This window comes from Colossoma macropomum, unplaced genomic scaffold, assembly GCF_904425465.1.
Source record: "Colossoma macropomum unplaced genomic scaffold, Colossoma_macropomum, whole genome shotgun sequence".
Taxonomy (NCBI): domain Eukaryota; kingdom Metazoa; phylum Chordata; class Actinopteri; order Characiformes; family Serrasalmidae; genus Colossoma; species Colossoma macropomum.
The window spans coordinates 48,081,452-48,106,973 of NW_023494787.1; the positions used below are offsets into that span (position 1 = coordinate 48,081,452).

The 25,522-nt window shown below is 40.0% G+C and overlaps 1 protein-coding gene across 1 annotated transcript in view; it reads right to left on the reverse strand.

The window, feature by feature from the left end:
* Positions 1–19,541: 19,541 nt before the first annotated feature.
* nudcd1 (NudC domain containing 1) overlaps positions 19,542–25,522 on the reverse strand; it is a 55,091-nt gene continuing 49,110 nt past the window's right edge. Inside the window, exons 9-10 of the mRNA XM_036567659.1 lie at positions 24,777–24,936; positions 19,542–20,164 (exon numbers count right to left, since the gene is read on the reverse strand). Coding sequence (XP_036423552.1) covers positions 19,878–20,164; positions 24,777–24,936 — 447 coding nt within the window. The 3' untranslated portion in view covers positions 19,542–19,877. The remainder of the gene's footprint in view (positions 20,165–24,776; positions 24,937–25,522) is intronic.

The window sequence follows — 25,522 nt, forward strand, 5'->3', positions numbered from 1 at the left end:
CCCATGGACCCTCACAGAGCAGGTTAGTGTGTGTTGTGCTGGTCTGAGTGGATCAGACACAGCAGTGCTGCTGGAGTTTTTAAACACCTCAGTGTCACTGCTGGACTGAGAATAGTCCACCAGCCAAAAATATCCAGCCAACAGCGTCCTGTGGGCAGCGTCCTATGACCACTGATGAAGGACCAGAGGATGACCAACACAAACTGTGCAGCAGCAGATGAGCTATCGTCTCTGACTTTACATCTACAAGGTGGACTGACAAGAGAGGAGTGTCTAATAGAGTGGACAGTGAGTGGACACAGTGTTTAAAAACTCCAGCAGCATTGCTGTGTCTGATCAACTCGTACCAGCACAACACACACTAACACACCACCACGACATCAGTGCTGAGAATGACCCACCACCCAAATAGTACCTGCTCTGTAAGGGTCCATGGGGGTCCTGACCACTGAAGAACAGGGTAAAAGGGGGCTAACAAAGTATGCTTAGAAACAGATGGACTACAGTCTGTAACTGTAGAACTACAAAGTGACCCTATATAGTAAGTGGAGCTGATAAAATGGACAATGAGCGTAGAAACAGGGAGGTGGTCATAATGTTATGCCTGATCGGTGTATATCTGGTACTAAATAGCCATTGCATGGAAATTAAGTAAAGTAAGGCTGGTCTCTGACTTCTGCAAAGAGCTGTACACTATATAATCTCATTCTGAATCATATCTCAGAAGTGGGCCTGTGTATACAAATCTGAAATGAAGATGTTGTTCTGCTGGGTTCCTAAGGGAAATGTAAGATGAATATCGATGTCTAGACAGTGTTTTCAGGCCCTGCTATGCTGATTAATGAGCTTTCCTTCTTCTCCCTGGAGGAAGAACGAGGAAGAACTGCTGATGCTCTGATAGTTCTACTGTCTTAGCCGATCGGTAAACAATGCACTTACTCCAAGTTTGCTGATGCCTACACTCTTAACGATAAAGGAGCCACAAAGTGTTCTTTCCCTAAAAACTTTTTTTATAAAAACATTTGACTTTTGCTTGAGAACCTTTTCAAGATTTTCATAATCTAAAGGTTCACTACCAATTTAAGGGCTCTTCTTTGAACACTTACATTATGTGGAGGTTCTGTAAACTTTAAAAAGGTTCTTTACCCTTGCACATCTCCTTTACCAAAATGGTTCTCCAAAAGAACAATCCATTGAGGGTCTTTAATGAACTAAAAGTGGTTCTTCTTCTACAGTATTGTGCAATGTGTTCTTTTTGCTAGCTTTCTAAATGGCTCTTGGCTTAAATGTATGGCTCTCTTAAATATCATTGAAGAACTGTTTTTGGTTCCCTAGAGAACCATGTTGGAAAAAGAGATTTTTGTGATGAACCTTTTATAAGTTTTATACCAATTTAAGGGTTCTATTAAGAAAGTTCTCTGACATTTTTGCAAACATTCATTTACAAAGACGGTTCTCTACAGAAGCATCCATTGAAAGTTTTTCTTAGGGAATCAAAAGTGGTTCTTTTATAACATTAAGCAAAAGACCCTTGTGGCACCCTTAAGGTATAGATCGTTTCAATTATTTCATTTATTCAACAATATATGGGGGTTCTTTAAAGTTTAAAAAGGTTCTTCACACTCACTTGGTAGTCGTGGGCTGGAGGTGAGGGAACCAGCTTTGTCACCGCAAGGTCATTGGTTCAATCCCCTTGGCCAACAGTACGTGACTGCAGTGCCTTTGAGCAAGGCATCTAACCCCCAACTGCTCCCCGGGCACCGTGGATAGGGCTGCCCACTGCTCTGGGCAAGTGTGCTCACTTCCCCCTAGTGTGTGTTCACTAGTGTCTATGTATGTGGGTCTTTCACTGCATGGATAGGTTAAATGCGGAGGTCTAATTACTCTGTGTGCAAACACAGTTGGCGAATGGTTCTGAATTCAATCAAATTCATATCACACATCTTATTTTTTTTATTCTAAAGAAACATTGGTAACACTTTCTATGAATGTCACGTTTGTAAGCATCTATAAGCACATTTATAACATGTTATAATGTATTCATAAGGCATTATAAACATGGTTATAAATATTTATAAAAAAGAATTACACTGAATTACACTTTATAGCCATGTTTATTATACATTATGAATTGTTAATATAATGCATTATAAATAGTGTTAATAACATGTTATAATGTCAGTGCCAAAGAAGTCAGTCCCAGCTTGGAGAGCGTAAAGTAAAGACAAATACCAAGCTAACGGTGGTGTACATTACCTTTCCCACACTGGGTAAAACACTGATGGCAGCTCTAGTTTAAACTCTGACATTTGAAGCCTGTAATGTGCTTTACTGTGTATGTTTTAGTGTTTCAGTAAATCCTTCAGTAAATACTTCAAATTGAAGCCTCACTCTGAACACTGGAGGAGGCTTTAGTACAGTACGCTTCACTTTACTTAGAGCGGACAAATACAACTTAGAGCTCTTATATTTTGTTATGATCAGTACTTATAATACATTATGTTAACAATTTATAATGCATAATAAACATTGCTATAACGTATAGTGCATTTTTATAAATATTTATAGCTATGTTTATAATGTCTTATGAATGCATTATAACATGTTATGAACGTGTTTATAGATGCTTACAAAGGTGACATTCATAGAAAGTGTTACTGAAACATCCTTCAACTAGTTCTTCTATGGCGTCACTCCCATGAGCCCTTTTTTGGCACCTTTATTTTTAAGGGTGTCCATAACTATTGCGTACCTGTGAATGGTCAGGTCAGTGGTTCTGATCCTTTAATGCATTTGAGTCAATTGAGTCTTCACATCTGCAAAATGCAGACAGTCTTGTGATACAGAACACAGCAGCTCATCTGAGGAAACATCAGACTTTAACAGGCGACATCATTTCATTAATGACTAAGACCAGCTTAAACGATTCCCAACTGTCTGTTCACTGCAGCCATTCAGTTATATTAAACAATCACCATCGTAAGAGAAGATAATGAGAACTCACAATGGGCCTACCCTATTAACAATAAAGATGCCAAACAGGGCTCTTTGTGCAATGCCATAGAACAGGGGTGCACAACTCTGGTCCTGGAGGGCCGGTGTCCAGCACAGCTTCAACACACCTGATTACATTTATCTATTGATTTGCAGGTTTAGTGGGTGTGTTTGAGTGGGGAACCCTCCAAACTGTGCTGGACACCGGCCCTCCAGGACTGGAGTTGTGCACCCCTGCCACAGAAGAACAACTTTAGGTTCTGTAAAAAGCCTTTTTAATGGATGCTTCATTAGAGAACTCTTTTTTGTGAATTAAACGTGTGAGAGGGAGGAACTTTCTTAAAGGAGCAATATGTAAAATGACGGAACCTGTCAAATTCATACTCCAAACAAACAGGGGGCAGCATATCACCAGAAAGCTGTGGTGTCCACCCCGTCATTAGAAGCAAGGAAATGCACAATCCCTCCTCTAACTTAGCAAACATTAACACTTTCAGTAACTTCAAACAATTAGCTACTTTTAAAAGCTATCGCTAAATAGTTGTAACATTAACAGCTGTTTACTTACCAGTCTAGAAGAAACATTGCAAGTTCAGCATCAAACTTCATCCCTTTACTCGCCAAGAGCCCCAGTGGTGAAAACCAAGGCCAATGTTAGCTCTTGTTTGGCTTCTAAAGCAGGCAGCAGTGGTCATACATGTTGCTTGCCATGAGCCTCAGCCAGTGTTCTGTTTATTGTTCCTTTCATTGGCTACCTGTCCTTAATGGTTCAATAATAATACTATAATAAGTTACTTTGATTGACAAGAGGTTGGAATCTGCCCTCAGGGCAGCGCTGCTTCTTCATCCTCTCATATTGGACTGAAAGCGGGCTCAATGCTACAGTGACTCACTATCACCACTTTAGGTACAAAGTGGTATTACAAGACAGGCCGGACCAGGGCTAGTTGGTTAGCATGCTAACTTAAGTAGATATCTCTGCAACACAATACAGAGATGTCTTTGACATAAAGGCAAACTGTTTTTTCTCTACATTCTGTTAATAATTTTAATTTTGGAATGTATGAAGTAAAAATGTTACAAATTGCACATTTCAAGTGTATCGTGAAGAACCCTAAATGCCTAAATAGAACCTTTACAGCATTTACAAATATGGTTCTTTAGGGAAAAAAGAGGTGCTTCAATGGCATCACTCAAAGAACTCTTTGCAGCACCTTTTTCAGAAAAGATGGGTTGAATGTGCAGTTCTGAAAGAATAAAATCACAAAGATTCAATCATTATCCTGTACAAAATGGACATCAGAAACGAGTTTACTTTGTCATTTTAGCCAGAGAAAAGAAGCCAAACTGAGGTAGCATATCTAGATTGCCAGCTACCCTGCTAACTTAGCTTTTAGCTTGTTGTTCTCCTCATCTAATGAGTCATTTTTTGTTATTGCCACTGTAATGAAGTTATAACTTTTATATTATACTTTTATTCAGCAGTAATGTTAGCTATCCGGCTGCCTTATGCGCTCACTGGCTGACTAAAAAACTTAAAAATTCCAAAAAAAAAAATCAAAACAGCCCATGAAATCCACTCTGAAGCAGTTGTAGTTTTTCAAAAGTTCCTCCCAGCTTCAAGATATTTCACATGGAAAACCTACAGCAGCATCGCTGTAGAATACGAGTTAAATCAAAGTAGCAGTAGCTAAATTTTTCTATGTTTCTTTAGGGCCAGAATGTATCAATAACTGTGCTTTTGCTCATCAGCAACAGCAAAATGAAAGAGTTTCTGAACCAATGAATGAATGAACACTGGAACCTTTTGTGAATATCTGTTTGTGAGCATTGAGATTCAAGTTCATTTTGTTGATGTTCTTTTAAGCCCTTAAAATCCCAGGCTTATTACATATGAAGGCGTATTATTCAGTAACTACACAGACTTCAATGCAAACCGATATACAAGTGTGTAATAAAACTTTAGGCCCATCAGTGGGCCCTGACCCCTTAAGGGGTTAAATGTGGTTGAGATGATGAATCATAAGAATTTGTATGCTTTTTGATGTGAACAAACAAATCTGCCATACATGTTTGCATTTATTTAACGCTATTGTGTTCTATTTAATGGAGATTAACTATTTAATGTGAAGAAGAGTTGCCATTCATTGTTGCGCAGTCTTGCTGTTTGAAGTGATTGATAGGTGCAGCTCCAAAAACACAGCAAGCTACTCTTGATTGAGCTGATAAATGATTCAATGGTCTACATTATGCATTGGTTATTTTTTTTAGGCAATCCCTTGAACCCAAGGCAGGTGTTGATTGTTAAATTACTTCTTATTTGGTAGGTACTATGAAAGAAGGGATGTATTGGATTTACCTGATTTGAATTAGCATATAATTTCTACATTAATCAAATACATTAACAAGTTGTAGCCAAAAGTAAACTGAAATACGGAAATGCGCTAATGACGTATATTTTATTCATGTGGAAATGATGCAATTAAATCAAATGAACTCAATGCATTTTTAACTGCACTATGAATTATTTAAGAACTACAATGGAACTAATGTGTAAGTTCTGTGCTTATGAGAGGAACTTAAATGTGGGCCCACCGTTGGGGAAATTGACTGAAAGGTGGGCCCACACTTGACTTCCTCTCATAAGATTAGAAACCCAGATTAAGCTAATGCTACTTTCTAAAAAATTCCAGAGATGATTCACGATTGCCACTGCAGTGTAGTCCAAGACTATAGGCTTAATCCATGTCTGGGAAACCAGCCCTTGTAGTTTAAGGGGTTAAATTCAGATTTTTTTTTTTCAAAAAAGTCATTTGCCAACAGCGTGTTTTTCACACAATGGGCTATAAAGTGTAAAAGACACGCACATACTAGTCGGAGTAATTGTAATGTTGATATAAAAATACTTTTCCTTTCTCTTTTGTGCTCGTGAGTGATTTGGCCTATTGTCTGTACTGCAGGAGGCTTGCTTGTAATGCACACGGCTTTCATAAAGCATGAAATGATCTTTGTAAATGTGTGAAATTATGCTGTCCTTGGGTGGTTAGTGCTCTTACCGTTTGGAATCGTGACCGTCGCAATTTGTGTCTGCTTTTCTGTGATTTGCTGCTGCGAGCATCCTGAATGTCCAAATACAAATGGCACTTTTTTTGTTTTGTGGGGTTATTTTGAAATAAAGCCAAACATAACAGTTCATAAAAGATTTATTTATGTTATTCAAGCTGTGCAAGGTAAAGTGGACGGTTGTGATGAAAGAGTTGTGGCTATCCAGTTCACTTCTGAACTACTAGAAGCTGCTTTTTTTTAAAGGTGCAATAAGTAAAATGTTCCTAGTCACTTTACTGTCAATATCATGCTGTATGATGCAGGTCTGGCAATGTTAAGTCAGTGTTAAAGGGGAATTCCACTTTTTTTTTTCAAAATTTCTGCATAATTCAGTGGTTGAGATTATTTACTATAGAGAAATTTCAGACTCAGATGTCTTTACAGTGGTGGTGATAGGAACCAGGGGTCACCATGACTACAACACAAATATGGCCATTTTATTTACTATCCAAAACCACCAGTGAACCTACACGAGTCTTCTGAGTTTTTATGTTGTGGCATCGGTGTAGAATACGAGGCAAATGCTCTTTTATTGAACAAGCAGCGAGGGAGAACTGGTGCTCTGCACTGCTTAAATGGCCGAGACAGCAGGAGGGTCACTTTTTTGCCATATACTTTCACCTGAAGGCACTAATACTAGCACTAACTGCCCCACAGCTCAACACAGAATAGTACAAATAAACATTAAGTTTACAACCACAACTAACTTACAATGACTGTCTCTCCTACCAGAATGCAACGCTTCTCGAGAGCCTCTGCGCATAGCCACTCTGCATGGCCCCGCCTCACATGCTCCCATAGCAGAGCCAGAGGCAAAACTGGTCTCTGATGTTCAGAATCGCTAGTGTATTTCAAACTGCTTTAACTTCAGGCTGCCACAGACTTCACTTCATTCACTGACATGTACTGACAGCTCTTTTTAAGCAGGCATATAATCAGTGTTAATCACTGAGTGACGGCACAGATAAAAGGATTAGAGAGTGTTTCACTAAAAACTTAGAATCCATTTCAGAGGTCTTTTTGACCCCATATTTTTCACATAAAAATCATAACTAAAAAAGCAAGAGAAGCACAGACATATTACTACAATACAATTACAATTATAACATAATTTGCATGAATCCAATTGAATTTATTTAATTTGAAGTGAAATGCAGTGAAGTGATTCATGCATAAATGTGAATAAGTTGAACTGATTTAAATTCCAGTCAAAATTAAGTACAAGCCATTGAGTACAAGTTATGCATTATTCAGTATAAAAAAATCAGGAAACATAAGTTGTTTGTGTGTGAAATATATATTAATATATCTCTGTAGAGGATGTGTTAACTTATTTTCACTTTGAAAATCAATAAAAGGATATCAGTTAACCAGGGGTTTCAGCATGTCCCTAGCATGATTCTAATCACATCATGCTAAGACAACTAATCACCACAGGTAAGCACAAATCATCCACTGCCCTTGTTACTGAGGGGTGCCTCAGGGTTCAGTTCTTGGTCCCCTTCTCTTTAAACTATACATGTTAACCTTTGAGCAGAGGTCTCAGTTTTCACTGCTGTGTACACATCCAGAAATGTATGAGCACAAATTGAACCACTGAATCACTGTTTTCTCAAATATAAACATGTTTTATGTTAACTTTGTGTAACTTTGTGGTTGTGCATTAAAATGTGCTGCTTCCCAACCCTGGTTTGTCACGTATTCGGCCAGCCAGCCTCAAAACTACGATTCCCAGAATCCTCCGCCTCATCACCTGACTCCAGGAAGATCATCAGCGGCCTATCACCGCTCTAGTTCTCCTGAATATTGATCATTTTCACCTGTTTTAGATAGTATATTAGCCCGGGCTATAGTCAGGTTCAGTGCAAGGTATTGTTTTCCTAGTGAAACTACTGAGCGTTCTTTCTGGTTTTGATCTCCTGTGTTTTGACTTTGTTTCTCGTGCTCACTGATTTTTGGATTTGCCCTTTTTGGTACTGTTGCCTGGTTTGCTGGATATATGGTTTTTGACTTTGATCTGCCTAGCCCTATTTTGTTATGATCGCCTTCTGTGTATTTTTGCTGACTTTGGAACTGACCCATGCCTGTGTACTGACAATCCCCAAGTAAAGCTTCTTCACTGTTTTACATCCGCGAGCGTCTGCTTACTGGTTGCACGTTACATGGTTGAACCACTGACCTGGAAAATCAACAAAACATCTTATTCAACCACAGGTGTCCAAACTTTTGTGCATATCTATACACTTAATAGAAAATTAAAGTTTTGGAGAAACGTCATATAATGTAAAGTTTCTATACCCATTAAAGTTTATTTCTAGAAATGTACATCCGAGCCAAAAACCACTGAGGAACTTTTTTTTCTCAATTCAGATAACATATTAGCGCATTCATATCAGGTATTCAAGCATTTAAACAGAGCGGAAATAGAAATATTCATAATGATGCTTCCGACACGTATGTTAAACACACAAAATGTTAATTCCCCTTTTCTCAGTCTGGAGACTCAGTGACCTTAACAGTCTAAAGCAGACAGTGACAGGAGGTTTCAGTACCTTCAAATCACACTGCTTTGACATCTCAATTTAAAGCTCTTCAGCTGTCCAGGTCCAAGCCAAGGAGATCGTCCTACTGTGTCACCATTACTCGCTTAGTGCTCTTAATATACCTTTATCCTCTCCTCTGCAGAGCCGTCTTTCCTTTAGTCTCCTCCTGCAGCAATCTTTCACTCATATTAAATCTTCTGCCGACTGGTAGGTCACAGTGGGCTGAAAATTAGATTCTGCCGGAAGATAATGGACATACTTTCATTTAAAACGTGATAGATTGAGGAGATTTGGCACATCCATGAACAGCGTAAATCACAGCAGATTCATCTCCAGGTGATTGGAAGAAATGATGCTGTATTATGAACGATCCTGCAATCATGACAGCAAGCGTTTCCGCAAGAACGCAGATGGAGTGAATTTGATGTCTAGACACTTGGCAAAGATTCCCGTTTTCTTAAATGCAAAAGCGTTTGTTTTGTTTGTAAATGTATCCACCATCCTCATTAGAATACAACATAGTTTTATTGCGCATAAATGAGGCTCATTTGCATTTAAATCAACAAAGCAGCAGAAGTACATTTGTGTTAAAGTGAGAATCTGTCTTCCAGATTACCTGATATTATCAGAGTGGGGGGGGCCGGGGGAGTTACCTGCCCTCAAGACTGATGAGCTCAGGTTCGGTACATTCATCAAATTATGTGGGCCTGTTTTAAAGGGACAGCTTAATGAAAAATTCAGTTTATACAGATTTGCCCCTCGCCCTTAACGTATTCAATCAGCCAATACAAGTGTGTTGTTTGAAGTTTGCTCATTTGTTTCTTGAGCTAATGTGGTTAACAAGTAATGGAAGCTTACGCCCCACCAGTTAGCCTGGATAAGGAAGGAAGTCATGTGGAAAAAAGAAAAAAAAAAACAGAAGTTACCAAAACTAATACAAAACTTGTCAAAAACTAGTTAAAACTACATTAGTAACTGTATTGTTACAGTACTGTGCTAAACCAGAGACCACCCTTTCATTTAATCAATTTCCAGTCAAAAGTTCTTCATTTTTGAGGAAATATTTCTGTGAAGATTAAATATAAGCCCATCCACTTGCACAATGAAGGAGAAAAGCAAAGGAAAATTAGTGAAAAACAGGAGTTTCCAAAAGCAGAGTTTAAAAACGATGATATGCTACAGAGAAAATGAGACTCCTAACAACCACCTGGAAGAGCTGGTCGACCCCAAAACTGCCCCCATCAGATAAACAGCACTTAAAGCTTTCATCTCTGAGAGAGAGGAGAAAATCAAGCTGCTTCAGATCTGAAAACATCCACAGGTGTTTCTGTCCATCCTTCCACTGTGAGAAGACGACTCAGCGCTGTGGGTCTGAAAGGATGTGTAGCTGTTCAAGAAGAACCTCACTGAGAAAAGGAGACGGACACATCAAACAAAGAAGCTGAACGATGGACTGACCACCCCAGAGTCCAGACCTCAACACCACTGAATGTGTTTGATTACTTCAGAAAATGATCAACCAGCTTCTAAGTCTGAACTTTGGAGGTGTGGAGAAATGTACCTGCAGATTTCTTTGAGAACTGAGTACGACGGTAATCAATGCAGGTTAAAACGAAAGTGAGAACTGGTGTCTGAGCATCATTATTGTTAGGTAGAGGCCAACAGTGTGAAATGTAATAGAGATGACAAATACAGTAAAAAATCAAACATAACACCAAGACTTATTACAACAAACCAACAAAACAAACCAATCCTGCAACATTGGTGGATTTCTCAAATACACAATGTTGACAGAGAACACTCTAAATTCTATAGGAGGCTTCCTGCAAAGGCCAAATGGTTAAATTTGTTAGGTTTGTGCTCATAAATGTCCGAATGTGTACATAGCAGTGAAAACTCAGACCTCTGCCCAAAGGTTTACATGTATATTTTAAAAAGAAGGGGACCAAGAACTGAACCCTGAGGCACCCCTCAGTAACAAGGGCAGTGGATGATTTGTGGTGATGAATTATTTGTTGGTAAAATGTGATTGGAATTGTGCTAAGGCTATGCCAGAATGCTGATAGAGGAGAGAAGTACAGTCCTAGACAAAAGTTCAGGCTCACCTGGTCAAATTACACCTTTTTTTGTTTTCTAGGTTTTCTGTTTTCTGTGGATTTTAACACACAATTACTATTTATTTGTTAAATTTAACCAATTGGGGGAAAACCATGAAATTCTGACTATGAGAAAACATAATTTATGTTGTTTTTCTTCCAATAGGTCACACTCAGCAAGTAAACAGAAATTCTGCACTAAACTTTGCAGAAAATGTCAGTTTAGTGTGTCCACTGTAGAGAATGAGTTTTTAAAACCACTGTATATCGTAGTTTACAGAGGAGTAGAACATTTCAAATGAATGAGCAAGTCTCAAAAAAGCTCAGTGCTGTTCTGTGTTCTAAAACCAGATTGAAGGGCTTGTAGACATTATTCAGAACAGTTTGAAGATGTACAGCTAAGAAGCAATGACTGAAGTCTGATCTGTTGTTGGCAAGTTCACATTTAGGTCAGTTGTCAAATGAGCAATAGGAGTAGAGACGACAGACAGGCCTTGAAAAGGCTGGTACAGGCAGATCTAGTTGACAGAAAAAGAGTTCGTTTTAGGAATAAATGTGAATGTAATTCATTGCGTACAGTACTGTACAGTCAGAAAACACTCTTATTTACTTTCCAGCTTTTAAGTACATTTTACTTTTTCACCATCTGGAAAAAAAAGAAAAAATAATAAACAGAGATACATAAATAAATATAATATTAATTGTTTCATGCCCTGCGATGGACTGGCGACCTGTCCAGGGTGTGTCCTGCCTTCCGCCCAATGACAGCTGGGATAGGCTCCAGCACCCCACCGTGACCCAGAAGGATAAGCGGTTTAGATGATCTATGTATTAATTGTTTCAGTGTTCAGTGTGTCACTCTTTTCCTTTATTCCAGTTTCCGTTCTTTTCAGGAGACTCACTTTCAGTTCCTCAAAGACTCTGCAGACACACCTCCAAAGTTCAGTCTTAGAAGCTGGTTGATCATTTTCTGAAGTAATCAAACACATTCAGTGGTGTTGAGGTCTGGGCTCTGGGGTGGTCAGTCCACTGTTCAGCTTCTTAGTTTGATGTGTCCGTCTCCTTTTCTCAGTGAGGTTCTTCTTGACAGCTACACATCCTTTCAGACCCACAGCGCTGAGTCGTCTTCTCACAGTGGAAGGATGGACAGAAACACCTGTGGATGTTTTCAGATCTGAAGCAGCTTGATTTTCTCCTCTCTCTCAGAGATGAAAGCTTTAAGTGCTGTTTATCTGATGGGGGCAGTTTTGGTGTCTACCAGGTCTTCCAGGTGGTTGTTAGGAGTCTCATTTTCTCTGTAGCATTTCATCATTTTAAACTCCAGTTTTGAAAACTCCTGTTTTTCACTCATTTTCCTTTGACTTTCTCTTTCCTTATGCAAGTGGGTGGTCTTATATTTAATCTCCTCGGAAACATCGCCCTGAAAAATGAATAACTTGTACTTAATGGCTGTTTTGACTGGAAATTAATGAAATGAAAGTGGGCTCTCTGATTTAGCACAGTACTGTAACTATGCAGTTAATTATCTAATTACATTTAAATGGTTTAGCAAAAACACAACAATTCTGAGGACTAAGACAAGTGCTGGGACACAAAAACAAGAGGGAAAGAAAAGTTCTCATCTTGAGTGTAATAACAAGCTAATTAGAGCGTTCAAATGCTACCATCTTTGAAAAGGACAGTGACTTGACCATCTCTGTTCAGGACTATCAACAAAAGCAGCACTGTATTCAAAACACCTGCTTCTCTTTCATTGCTGTGTCTTGCTTTAACATGAATACGACATCAGCAATGACAAAATTATCACCGAGATGGAGGGAATAAGTGAATAACGAGGGATGAACTGATCACTGGAGGGGAAACACAGCTCATTTTCCAGCCCATTTAGTTTCAGCGGTTTAATGAAAGACTCTTGCTCAGCGATAATAAGAATGCAACACTTAGCACGATCAGAGGGTTAGAGGCGGCGGCAAAGGCACGTTTACCATGATTACAGGCCTGCTTTTAACAAAGGATCATCGCCAGCCTTTGTGAGTAATTATATCTGAGAGGAGCATGTGTAATGTCAAGACCGATGACAGAGAAGATTTGTAATTATTTTCCACCAACAGTGTTAATACCGAGAAAATGTGGTGATCTGTAGGTGTCAACTCCGCAGCGGGGGAAGCTAGATAATGATGGAATTTGTTCATCTTGACTGCTGTCAGCTGTGGTTCGCCTGAAGCCTCAATACAACCTCTAATAGAGAAAGACTAGGCCAAAGAATTACTACAGCACGTTCATTTTACATTCTTAATAGAAACACTTTCCTCGTACTTCTATTCGTCGGCCACTTTATTGGATAGACAAACTTCGTACGTCCACTCACTGGCCACATTATTAGAAACACTAATCTCATATTTCTGCTTGCTGGCTGCCTTATTAGAATCACCTGCCTTGTACTTTGACTCACTGGCTAAATGACTAGAAACACTGACTTTGTGTGTCCACTCAGTGGCCACATTATTAGAAACACTAACCTCATACTTCTATTCGCTGGCCACTTTATTAGAAACACCTACCTTGTGTTTCCACTGACTGACCATTCTATGAGAAACACCTACCTTGTGTTTCCACTCACTGACCACTTTGTTAGAAACACTGACCTCGTACTTGTACTCGTTGGCCACTTTATTAGAAACACCAATCTTGTATTTCTACTTACTGGCCACTTTGTTGGAAACATCTACCTTGTACTTCTGCTCATTGGTCGCTTTATGACCTCTGCCTAGTCCACTATGTAAGTATACAGTTACAGACAAACAGCCCCCTTCTACACCATTAATCATTAGTCAGTTTCTGACCACAGGACCACTGTGTCTAGATATTATTTGGGTGGTGGTCTATTCTTAGCAACTGACATGGCTGAGTGTGTGATGCTGGTGCGAGTGTGTCAGACACAGTGCTGCTGGGGTTTTTACATGTCGGTGTCACTGCTAGTCCATGCTTATTTCAACATGACAGCACCAAGAAACGTTCTGCACGTGATACAACAGCATGGTGCATAATCACAGAGTGCAGGTGCTAGACTGACCTGCCACTGGAAATGTGTGGCACATTAGGAAGCGCAAAATACAAAAATGAATGCGCTGCATGGGTGCGCTGATGAAGACAACGTGTAGCGTAAGAATGGCAAAAAGATCCACTTTTAGAACTGGACCAGTTTGTGTATTCAGTACCCATTATTAGAAACACTAACCTCGTACTTCTATTCACTGGCCACTTTACTGGAAATAGCGATCTCATACTTCTACTCACTGGTCACTTTATTAGAAACACCTACACTGTGCTTGCAGTCACTGGCCACTTTATTAGAAACACCTGCACTGTGCTTCCACTAACTGGTCACTTTATTAGAAACACCTACACTGTGCTTCCACTCACTGGCCACTTTATTAGAAACACCTGCACTGTGCTTCCACTCACTGGCCACTTTATTGGAAACACCTACACTGTGCTTCCAGTCACTGGCCACTTTATTAGAAACACCTGCACTGTGCTTCCACTCACTGGAATGAGTATATATTTACAAAACGTTAAGTTCAACAGATGAAACATCAAATTTTGTGTTTATATCTTTTTTGTAATAAAGCATTGGCCCAAGCATTGATGACATAAAAACCCATAATGCTTTAATTTTTTTTTTTTTTGAGGTGGATTTAAAGAAAATTCCAAGCATGAGTTTAAAAGGTTAGAATTTTTGGTCATTGTGATAAAATCCATCCATCCATCAATCCATCAATCCAATATTTCTAGTGAAAATAGTTGAGCCCATTGTTTATAATGGAGTAAATGGGGCCATTGCGTCAATAATGCAGAAAGTGGTGAACATTAATGCCCATGGTTGCATTTTTCCAACATTCACAAAAATTGCCTTGAATTTGTATATGTACAGCTTTTATTTGTTTGTTGTAGTTTTTTGGGACTAAACATGTTAGGAATGAAGAAAAAATTAATAAAAAAATGATGTACTTGCTTTGATTTTAACCTACTAATAAATTCAGAATATAACTTTTTTTCCACCACAGTGCTACAGTTTAGAGTGTAAACTGTTGGGAAATGTAGTTTTAGTGATGTAAGTCAGACACAGGCATAAAGAGAGTTCTTTAAACAACTGTTGCAGTTTTGCACCAGCGGGTCTCAGAAGGTTAATACAGGCCAAACGGAATTTATTAATTACTTTCTGTTTTCATTAGCATTTCACAAACTGTCCCAACTCTCTGGGAATCGAGGTTCGTAATGTTGCACGATAGTAAACATACTGACACTCAACATAAATTAGAAACTATAACTGGAACAAATACTATGAAAAACTCACTTTTTGGCAAACAACTGTTCATGTTTTACTTCCACAGCTTCTCTAGTGATTCTCTTCACAACGTATGGCTTGATGGTACTTAGATATGGACGACACATTGACTCACACTGCACTCCTTCTAAAGGCCGAGGCTTAATCCTTGAACAGTATGAGTTAAACAATAACCAACACTCGAACACAGCTGCTGTGTGTAACTCCAACAAAATCCACACCGTAATCGTGCACGCTTGTAATGTGAGGCATAGTCAAGCAAAGCTTCCAGCGACTGGTGGCCATTACCATCTCTGGAGCTTTGCAGAAGCAGATGGGGCTCAGAGGAAGGAAACAGGAGCTGTTTAATTCGGTCGTACTATGCGGCGCTGAGCAGATGCTCTTCCATCTCAGAGGCAAAGCTGGTCCCAGTCTAACTCAACTGACTGCGCTTTACCAATAAAGGCCCAAAGTGAACTGAAACTAAGCAAACACTGCTGTTGATCACAGTTTTTTAAACACAGTCATCCTTTATGTATTCATGACTCCGTTATCAGCCCCCTCTGTCAGACGCATTTCCATATCAGGTCAGATTAAAATTCATACGCTGTCATTTGTCTTGTGTTAATAGAGGTCACAGATTGTCTCCTGAACATGATTAACTCCACCAATCCAAACGTCCACTGAAGCACATTAAGGTTACAACAGTATGGTAATGACACATTTTCTATGCATATGTTCAGCCCAAAGGTCGTCCAGTCCGCTGACCTCACCAGACCACAGCCAACTGTATAATAACATATTCATGCATTTAAATAGAGAATTCTCATCACGCAAAGCAAATTTTAAAATGTCACTGATGAACATCTGCACTTTTTCAGGTGTCTCAGATTCTATGTGTACAATGGGTACAATAACAGTTCTAGACTGATCAGTCATAACATTCTGACCACCTCCTTGTTTCTACGCTCATTGTCCATTTTATCAGCTCCACTTACTATATAGGAGCACTTTGTAGTTCTATAGTTACAGACTGTAGTCCATCTGTTTCTCTGATACTTTGTTAGCCCCCTTTTACCCTGTTCTTCAGTGCTCAGGACCACCATGGACCACCACAGAGCAGGTACTATTTGGGTGGTGAGTCATTCTCAGCACCGCAGTAACACTGACGTGGTGGTAGTGTGTTAGTGTGTGCTGGTCTGAGTGGATCAGACACAGCAGTGCTGCTGGATGCAATTTGATCATCCATCGATCTTCTAAGCTGCTTATCCTCCTGGGTCATGGGTGGGGGGGGTTGCTGGAGCCTATCCGAGTGGTCATCAAGTGGAAGGCAGGAAACACCCTGGACAGGTCGCCGGTCCATCACAAGGCAGACACACAGACACACACATTCACACCTAGGGGCAATTTAGTGTGTCCAATTGGCCTGACTGCATGTGTTTGGACTGTGGGAGGAAATAGGAGCACCCAGAGGAAACTCATGCGGGGAGATCTTGCTACATGGAAAGGGCCCTGGTCACCTGGCCGGGGAATCAAACGCAGACCCTTCTTGAGGAAGGGCCTGGAATGTCCTACTAGGGGCACACAAACTTCTGGTACAACAATCTCTCAGTACTCCAAAGAACCCTCCTAAGAGTGTGTGTAAAAAGCATTAACCAAACCATGTTTCCATTCATGCCATTGTTGGAGGACATTAATGTCTCTTAGTCGTCCAGTTGTGCCGGCACAGCAGCTAAAACACTACAGCCTAACCGAGCAGCTGGACTGCTGAACTGCAGCATCTATTCAGCTGCTTTTAAAAGCTCACACCGCACGCTAATTCAACTGTTCAGCTGAAGGCAGTGATTAAATCTGCCTCAAACTAAATGAGGCTTCCACAGCAGGTAAGACAGCAGGGTGAACATTCCTTTCAGCTGAGGATACGAAAGAACATTCGTAATGTCCAGAAGTTAGATAAACAATATCACAGACAGCCTCAACGACAATGACAAGTGCAATTTACTGAGATATGGTGCAGTCAGAGCTGCTGCGCAATTTTTTAATTCAAATGTAATGTTTTCTAATACCATTTTAAGGCCTAAACAAATAAAAATAATACAATGAGTGTGTCTCAATTCAGGGGCTGCTTAGACCTGCAAAGGCTGAACCGAAATGAGACGGTACGGCGGATTTTCTGTTTGCGTCACAGCACCACTGTTCCCACCCTTACTGTTGCGCCACAAAACACCATTCTTGTCAAACTATTTTAAAGTTTTTTAAAGATGGAGCCAGAAACTTTGATTTTAGTTGTTTTACGTTACATTTGTATCGTTTGCCATTCGCCTCAACTACTTTCTACTTATATTTAAAAGTGTCTCTTCAGCCGCCGTTCGCTTCTCTGTTGATGGCGCCATGTTCTCGAACCCTCGCCGGTAGGCAATGAACCTCGGGATATGTTGGCTGCCGAAGGTTCCACCCGTTGGATCCTTCATTGCCATGGAAAAGAAGGACACATTTCTCGGCCACATATGAAGGAGGCTTTGAGATGGGACGGCCTAGTCGCGCCACTGTGACGCAATCGGCCTTCAAATGCAGCCTCCAAAAGATGCAGCCCCTGAATTGGGACACACTGAATTTCTGGTTAACGAGTTGTGCCGTCCTCTGTCCCATCATCACTGGTCAGTTTCTGTTGGCAGACTATTCCAAATGGCATCATCTGACAATTTAATTAGTCCTGATTCCTTTTTTTTTTTAAAAAAACTTGTGCCACATAAAATTTTGTTCTTTTCGTTAAAGTAACACAAACACATTTTTTCTAATCAAAAATAGCAAATTATGAGTCACTCAGCCGAATTGGTTCAGAGTTGAAAACACATTTGGGACTTTTAACTGATTTGGACTTTAGACTAAAATCCTAATATGTTTATTAAAATAAATGACTGAATATTCCATTTTGTTACTACCAAAACAATCATAACACTGCCGAAACTTTACAAGATATTTCACTACTGACACTTTTAGCTCATTTTGAGCAGAACTCAAAAACGCAGCCAGTACATGACCAGCAAACACAGCTCTGAACAGCTGTACACAGAAAATCATCATATTTTTTGTAAAACACAAAAAAGTTTACTTAATTGTAAAAAATTGTGTTTCTGTAGTGACAATTCTATGTCCCACACTGTTTTTCAGACTTCGGGACACATTTACTTCAAAACAATGGGATCCAACTGCTCACCATGTGGTCAGGGATGCGGTCTTACTTCCTGCTCTGTAAAGTGAGGGTGTGGCTGAAATAAGGCCCCGCCTACAAACAATTTTTTTTGTGTTTTGGTAGTGACATGAAGACATGGGACAGCATTTTTGACGTTTTTTAATTTAAAAGTCTTTCAACTTCACTTTAAAAGTAATGGGTCTGTGCAGAATGTCTGTTGAGTGATGAATCACACTGTCAGGCTGATGGACGAGTCTGGGTTTGGCGAATCCCAGGAGAACGTTACCTGCCTGACTGCACTGTGCCAGCTGTAAAGTTTGGTTGAGGAGGGATAATGATATGGGATTGTTTTTCAAACGAGCCAAAAAGATCTTTTGTGTAAATTAAAGGGTTATGGTTTGAGACATACACTATTTTGCAACTGAAACCCTATAAATGATGGTTTTGTACAGATTTAGCTTATTATTATGTCCATTAATGTTTAGGTTTTTGACTTGGGACCTCAGTTTGAACTAATTAAGTACCATGATCCATATCACTGCTGTCAGAAGAAAACCTCATATCTCCATTTTTGTTGTTTTTTAGTTTTGACGTAATTTGAAAATACCTGTTGCCCTTTACATTGTGTGTACATTTCATGAAGAATTGACCAAAAGAAACAACCCAAAATGACTTGTAAAGATGTCTGGTTCCATTGACTTACATTAAAAGTAAAGTAGGTTTTTTCCTTCTCCTGTGAAGTTATCATTTCGGAGATACAAGGTTTTCTTCCGACAACAGCGATATCTATGTGGGTGCGCGGCAGTAATGAAAGTAAATTGAATGAAAAATAAACAATTGAACTTGTGTACTTTGGTGTACCTTAGAGAGCTCCAAGTGATCTAAATTATATGAATACATTTTTATTTGCATGATGACTGACACTCAAATATTTACGGACATTGAAATGGTTTCACGAGAACGGCTTGCATTGAAATCTCTACTCCTTTTGATGCTGTATGCCCACTTCATGAATCGGATGCCGTAAGATGAATCTGTGGTAGTTTCTACACAAATTAGGCCAATAAGGGTCAACGCCTGCCTGACACCTGTATCAGGACAGCTAGATCTAAACACACTACTAACACAAATGGGGTTGCACTTGATTTTCAAATGCGCGTTTGGGTAAAATTCAGATATGGGATGCACTTTATAGCCAATTATAAACAGAGCCTTATTCAACCACAACTAAACACATGAAAACTGGGACATTTTGGATTAGACATTAATGTGTTCCAGCCAAGTAAGTTCTTTACTTTTACTTTATTTCTGCAGCGTAACAAACAGTTGTAAAACAGTGTGCAGCCTTGCAGGGAGGAATGTAGATAAAGCTTTTTCATAATGGATAACATGACAAATACACACATAGTACAAACTCATCTCCTGCCTCTGCAAACAGGACCCTCATATAAGGGCTGCTGACGTCTGTGAGCAATCGAACAAAAGCATCCAGACTGCATGAGCAATGCTGAAATCCATCATCATCACTTTAGGTCTTTTTTCTCCACTGCAGCCTCTGAAAAGTACAGTCTCAGAAAAGACAGTTGGAGCACCTCCTGTGGAACTCCTGAATAGCAGATCTAATTATTCACCTTGAGTATAAAGAGGTTGTTGCGGGTTAAAACGAACAGTCTCTCATTAGTGGCCCTGAAGCCCAGCACAGGGTCGCTGGACTCCAAGCTGGCTACCTGTTGCTTGGCAACCTGGCCGATCTGCCGTCCCTGTTTGCGGTTGAAGAGCACCGTGTCCACTGGAGACGGCTGCCGGTAGATAAAGACTCTCCTCAGGCACTCGGCCAGCGCGGCGTAGGAGAAGTTGGGGGCGCAGGTCGCAAACTTTTTATCCCGCTTCGAAGCCTGAACATAACCTGGACAAGGAGGGAGAGAAAGGCAGCACAATGAGTGGACACAGCTATTAATCACTAATCATTCCCAATGTTTGTTGACAACACATGCAAATTCAGTAAAACTTTGATGCTCCTAAAACTTTGATGCTCTAGTAAAGGTCATGGAGTCATATTAGGGTTGCCACTATTGATAACATTGGTAATATTAATCTACTAAATATTTTCATGACATTAATCAAGACATAACAACCGTGGACAATAATAAACCACGCATAGCCTTTAAAAAAATTCAAAATACTTTAATGGAGAAAGATAAACTAGAAGGCCTTTAAAACGACCTCATTAAAACATACACTGACATTGAAACATTTGGACTTGGAATCAAATATATTACAAACTGTAGGCTAAAAGATGTTTACGTTCCATACTTCAAGAATGCGGTCATCAAGAAGTGAATAAAAGTATATATAACATACTACAATCTTTCTCTTCTTTTTTTTTTATCTGTCCTGAGCTATAACTACACTATTAGGACAAAAGTATTCGAATCTTAATCATTGAATTCAGGTGTTTCGTTCAGTCTCATTGCCAAAGGTGTACAAAATCAAGCAGCTAGCCATGCAGTCTGCCTTTACAGACATTTGTGAAAGAATGGGTTGTTCTGAAGAGTTCACTGAATTCAAGTGTGGTACTGTAATAGCCACCGTTGCAACAAGTCATGTCACAAAATTTCTTTCCTTCTAGACAGTCCACGACAACTGTGTGTGGTATTATTGAAAAGTGTAGGCGTTGAGAAACCACAGCAACTCAGCCACAAAGTGTAAGACCATGTAAAGTTACAGAGCGGGTCACCGAGTGCTGAGGAGCATAGAGCATAAAAGTCTTCAACGCTCTGCTGATCAATAACTGCAGAGTTTAAACCTCCTCTGACATCAACATCAGCACAAAAACTGCACCAGGAGCTTTATGGCAGGGTTTCCATGGCTGAGCAGCTGCATGCAGGCCTTACATTACCAAGCACAACGCCAGTCGTCAGATGGAGAGGTGTAAAGCGCCGCCACTGGACTCAGTGGAAACTGTGGAGTGATGAATCAGCTTCTCTATCCGTCAGTCTGATGGACGAGTCTGGGTTTGGCGAATGCCAGAAGAACGTTACCTGCCTGACTGCACTGTGCCAGCTGTAAAGTTTGGTGGAGGAGGGATGATGCTATGGGGTTGTTTTTCAGGGGTTGGTCTAGAACCCTTAGTTCCAGTGAAGGGAACCTTAATGCTTCAGCACCAAGACATTTTGGACAATTATATGCTTCCTTTGTGGAAACAGTTTGGGGAAGAACCTTTTCTGTTCCAGCATGACTGAGCCCCAGTGCACAAAGCAGCTCCATAAAGTCATGGCTGGGTGAGTTTGGTGTGAAAGAACTTGACTGACCCTCACAGATCCCTGACCTCAACCCGATAGAACACCTTTGGGATGAACTAGAACGGAGATTGCAAGCCAGACCCTCTCGTCCAACATCAGTGTCTGACCTCACAAATGCTCTTCTGGATGAATGGGCAGAAATTCCCACAGACACTCTAACATCTTGTAGAAGCTTCCCAGAAGAGTGGAAGCTGTTACAGCTGCAAAGGGGGACCAACTCCATATTAATGCCTATGGATTTAGAATGGGGTGTCATAAACGCCCATGTAGGTGTGAGGTGTAGGTGGTCCCAAAATGTCTGTCCATATAGTGTATGATACATTTTATGTTAGTTTAATTCTCGATTCTATACTGCTTTCACGGTCATTTTACAATCTTCTGTTTGTTATTGTGGATACACTCAACATTTCTTCATTTTTATTTATAGCTGCCTAGAGTCCTACTAATCACTTGAGTGCCTTGCTATTTCTTTGCTGCTGCAGCACTGTGAATTTCCCCGCTGTGGGACTAATAAAGGATTATCTTACCTTATGAGCACATTAAAATCATTTTATGCATTTCTCTGCAGCAAGATTGGTTTTACAATAATGAAAAGAGTGATTCCAAACTTTTGAATGCTAATGTACATGTTTCGAACTCCGACTCAGTATAAGGATCCATTTATAAATGGATGTGACCAGAATCCATTACTTACTGAATTCAAAACTAAACAACTAATCACTGCTGATTCACTGAAGGGGCGAATTTTAATTGACTGATATTTTTGTATTCATATAAATGTAGTCATATAAAGTATTTTCATGTAATTTACATGGTTAATTCACTCAGGTCATTAATGTTGCTTAGTACTCACATTCTTATACATCCCACTTTGTTGTAGTAAAAGTTTAGTAAAATTAGCACTGCCTTATACGTTACAAGGCTCTGCAAGAACATCATTTCCTTTCACTGCGTATGGTATACATGGATGGGATGATCTTCCTGCTTTGATTCTTGACCTTTTTTGGCCAAAAATGCTGCTCTAACTTAAAATACCTTAAATAACTCAAACTCAGAATAGCAAATGCAGCCTTGCAAATCAAACTCATTAAGAGTTACTGGAAAACTAAAATGTATTGAAAGTCTGGAATGAAAGCGTTTGAGCAGAAGGGAAACGGTAATTAGTCACATTGTGAAGGGGGAAGCCGGCAGCTAGAACTCATCTTTGTTGCCTTTATTTAGCAACACTGTCAGCCAGCAAAAGGAAATTAAGCTGGTTAATTTTCTCTGAAAGACACTAAAGATGAAGAAGACTTCACCCAAAATTACACACTAAGCAGCATTTATACTTCATGGGATTCCACTCCAGTTACAACATGGGTACAACTGATACATCCCACCTTAGACCCAGGACAGCGAGAGCAGGAGCAGCGAGGATCAACAGCAGAGAGCAGGACGTTCTTATTCTGATGAGTTCATTCCAGAGATGGGACTTGAGTCAGCGACTCGTACTAGAGGTCTGCAACCTGACCCGAGCCTAAGTACACCTGACAAAAGTTCAGCCCAGCTTCAGACCAAGATGCACGTTGACTTAACTCAAACCAGACTCCCCTTTAAACGACTCTCAACTCGAATCTGACTCACTTTTAACAGAACTGCAATATGAACTGGACTCAACTCCTATTATGTTCTCGAATCTGTTACATGACTGATGTTTGTGAGTCAATTTTCACCCTATATGGCTAAATCGCCTCTAAACAGTCCAACAGCATATGTTGGTTTATTTTATTCAAGCCTACTTGCCATCTACTTAACCCATCAACAAATCAGACTTTAAAATATTTTATTGCTCACAATTACCTTATTTGCCTTAATATATTACATTCGTTTTCATTAGGAAACACATTTTACAGCGTTTTATTGGTTTTTAAACTGATATACTGGGTGTAAAGCTACTCTTGTGGTCAACCTGATTATATTTTAAGGTGCCATTCTACCAAGAGTTTCAGAGGGGGATGAGGGCCACGCTATTTGTGCATTTTTTGACATCAAGAATTTTGCTACACATCAGTTCCCTCATCAGAGGATAATTCTTCATGCTCTGAACTGATTTCAGCATTGTTCTCTGTTTCAGATGCCTTTTCTTCTATTTCACCATCAGCATCTTGTAAATCACAGCCATTTTCTTGATTAATCATTTCAGGGATTTCACAGACTGCAAGTCTCCTTTTAGCCATAATGGTGGCAGCAGATTAAAATACACAGAGAGAAATGTGGGCCTTCACAAAAGATGGAGCCATGAAGTCTGTGTGTGTGTGTGTGTGTGTGTGTGTGTGTGTGCGCGTGTGCGCGCGCGTGTGTGTGTGTGTGTGTGTGTGTGTGTGAAGCCTTACCAAAGTAATAAACTTTATCTCACTCTGTTTCTCCAAACTGCTGCATTCTCAATTGCCATTTTTTTTCAATCACATTTTTACACATTCATTTCATCAATGGTATTTTAGAGACACTGAATCCTGAAAAGGGTTCATTTCGACCCAGCACATGCTGAGACTTGTGATTTGACTCGGACTCGCCTTTCAATGACTTGAGATTTGACTCAGACTCTCCTTTAAATGACTTGCGACTCAACTCAGGCTTATAATTATATTATCCGCGATTCAACTCGCAACTCAACTGAGATTCACCTTTAAACAACTCGTGTCTCGACTTGGACTATGACTTGTATAGTTGCTATGCAAACTACAGACTAACCTACAGTTTCAGGTTTTGTTTCTGTTCTTTAAACACCACATTTACTGTGTGTAGAGCTTCAGTTCTGTTCTGCAGGTTTTTTTCTCTAATGAAAAGTTTGTATTTAAGGCTGTATTAAACCTGACAGGGTTTTAGTAGGGTTTGCTTTTGTACAATGCAGCTAATAACAAGACTAAACTAAAATTTTCTACTAAAAGCTCGAGACTCGACTCAGACTCGCACAAAGCGACTTGTGAAAATCTGTGGCTAGTACAATGCACTGTGTTCTAACAGAGATAAAAATAGGATAAATAATGTCTATTCATGATTGCTGTACGTCATGATGGCATGCTGCATTTAATGGCCAGGTTCATGAGTCACCGTTTTGTTTTTGACTTGCCGCTGGGTAAAATCCACAAGAGCTGCGATTCAGATCCCCTGACTTTTCTACATTTAAAGCAGCAGCAGGTATGCGGGAGTCAGCAGTACACAGAGATTGTGACTCACCTAGTGCGTTGAAGGTTGCTATGTGTTCCCACATGTCATTGGGCTGCTCGGGTCGCGGCTGCCACAGCAGGGCGTCCACATCGTGCCGGAGACAGAACGCCGGCATTTCAGACGGGTTTATGTCCACAGTGAACAGGTACTGATGGCTACCGAGGTTCACCTGGTGATACAGGAACATAAAGCCTTTAAAACAGGTCTTTCCAGGACAAATCAAGGTAAAACACATTAAAATGCACTGGATAAAGATCCACTCAGATCAACACACTGTCTTATGAGAATATTTCACCATGCAAATTCTCCTCATTTCCAGTATTACACTGTTATAACAGTATAGTAAAGGTAGTAATCATTACTGAACGTTTTCTATATTGTGTGTCTTTAAACGACTCAGGACTTGACTCGGACTCGCCTTTAAACGACTCAGGACTTGACTCGAACTCGCCTTTAAACGACTCAGGACTTGAGTCGGACTCACCTTTAAACGACTCAGGACTTGAGTCGGACTCACCTTTAAATGGGTCAGGACTTGACTCAGACTCGCCTTTAAATGATTCAGGACTTGACTCGAAGTTGCCTTTAAACGACTCAGGACTTGACTCAAACTCGCCTTTAAATGACTCAGGACTAGACTCAGACTCGCCTTTAAATGACTCAGGACTGGACTCGAACTCGCCTTTAAACGACTCAGGACTTGAGTCGAACTCACCTTTGAACGGCTCAGGACTTGACTCGAACTCGCCTTTAAA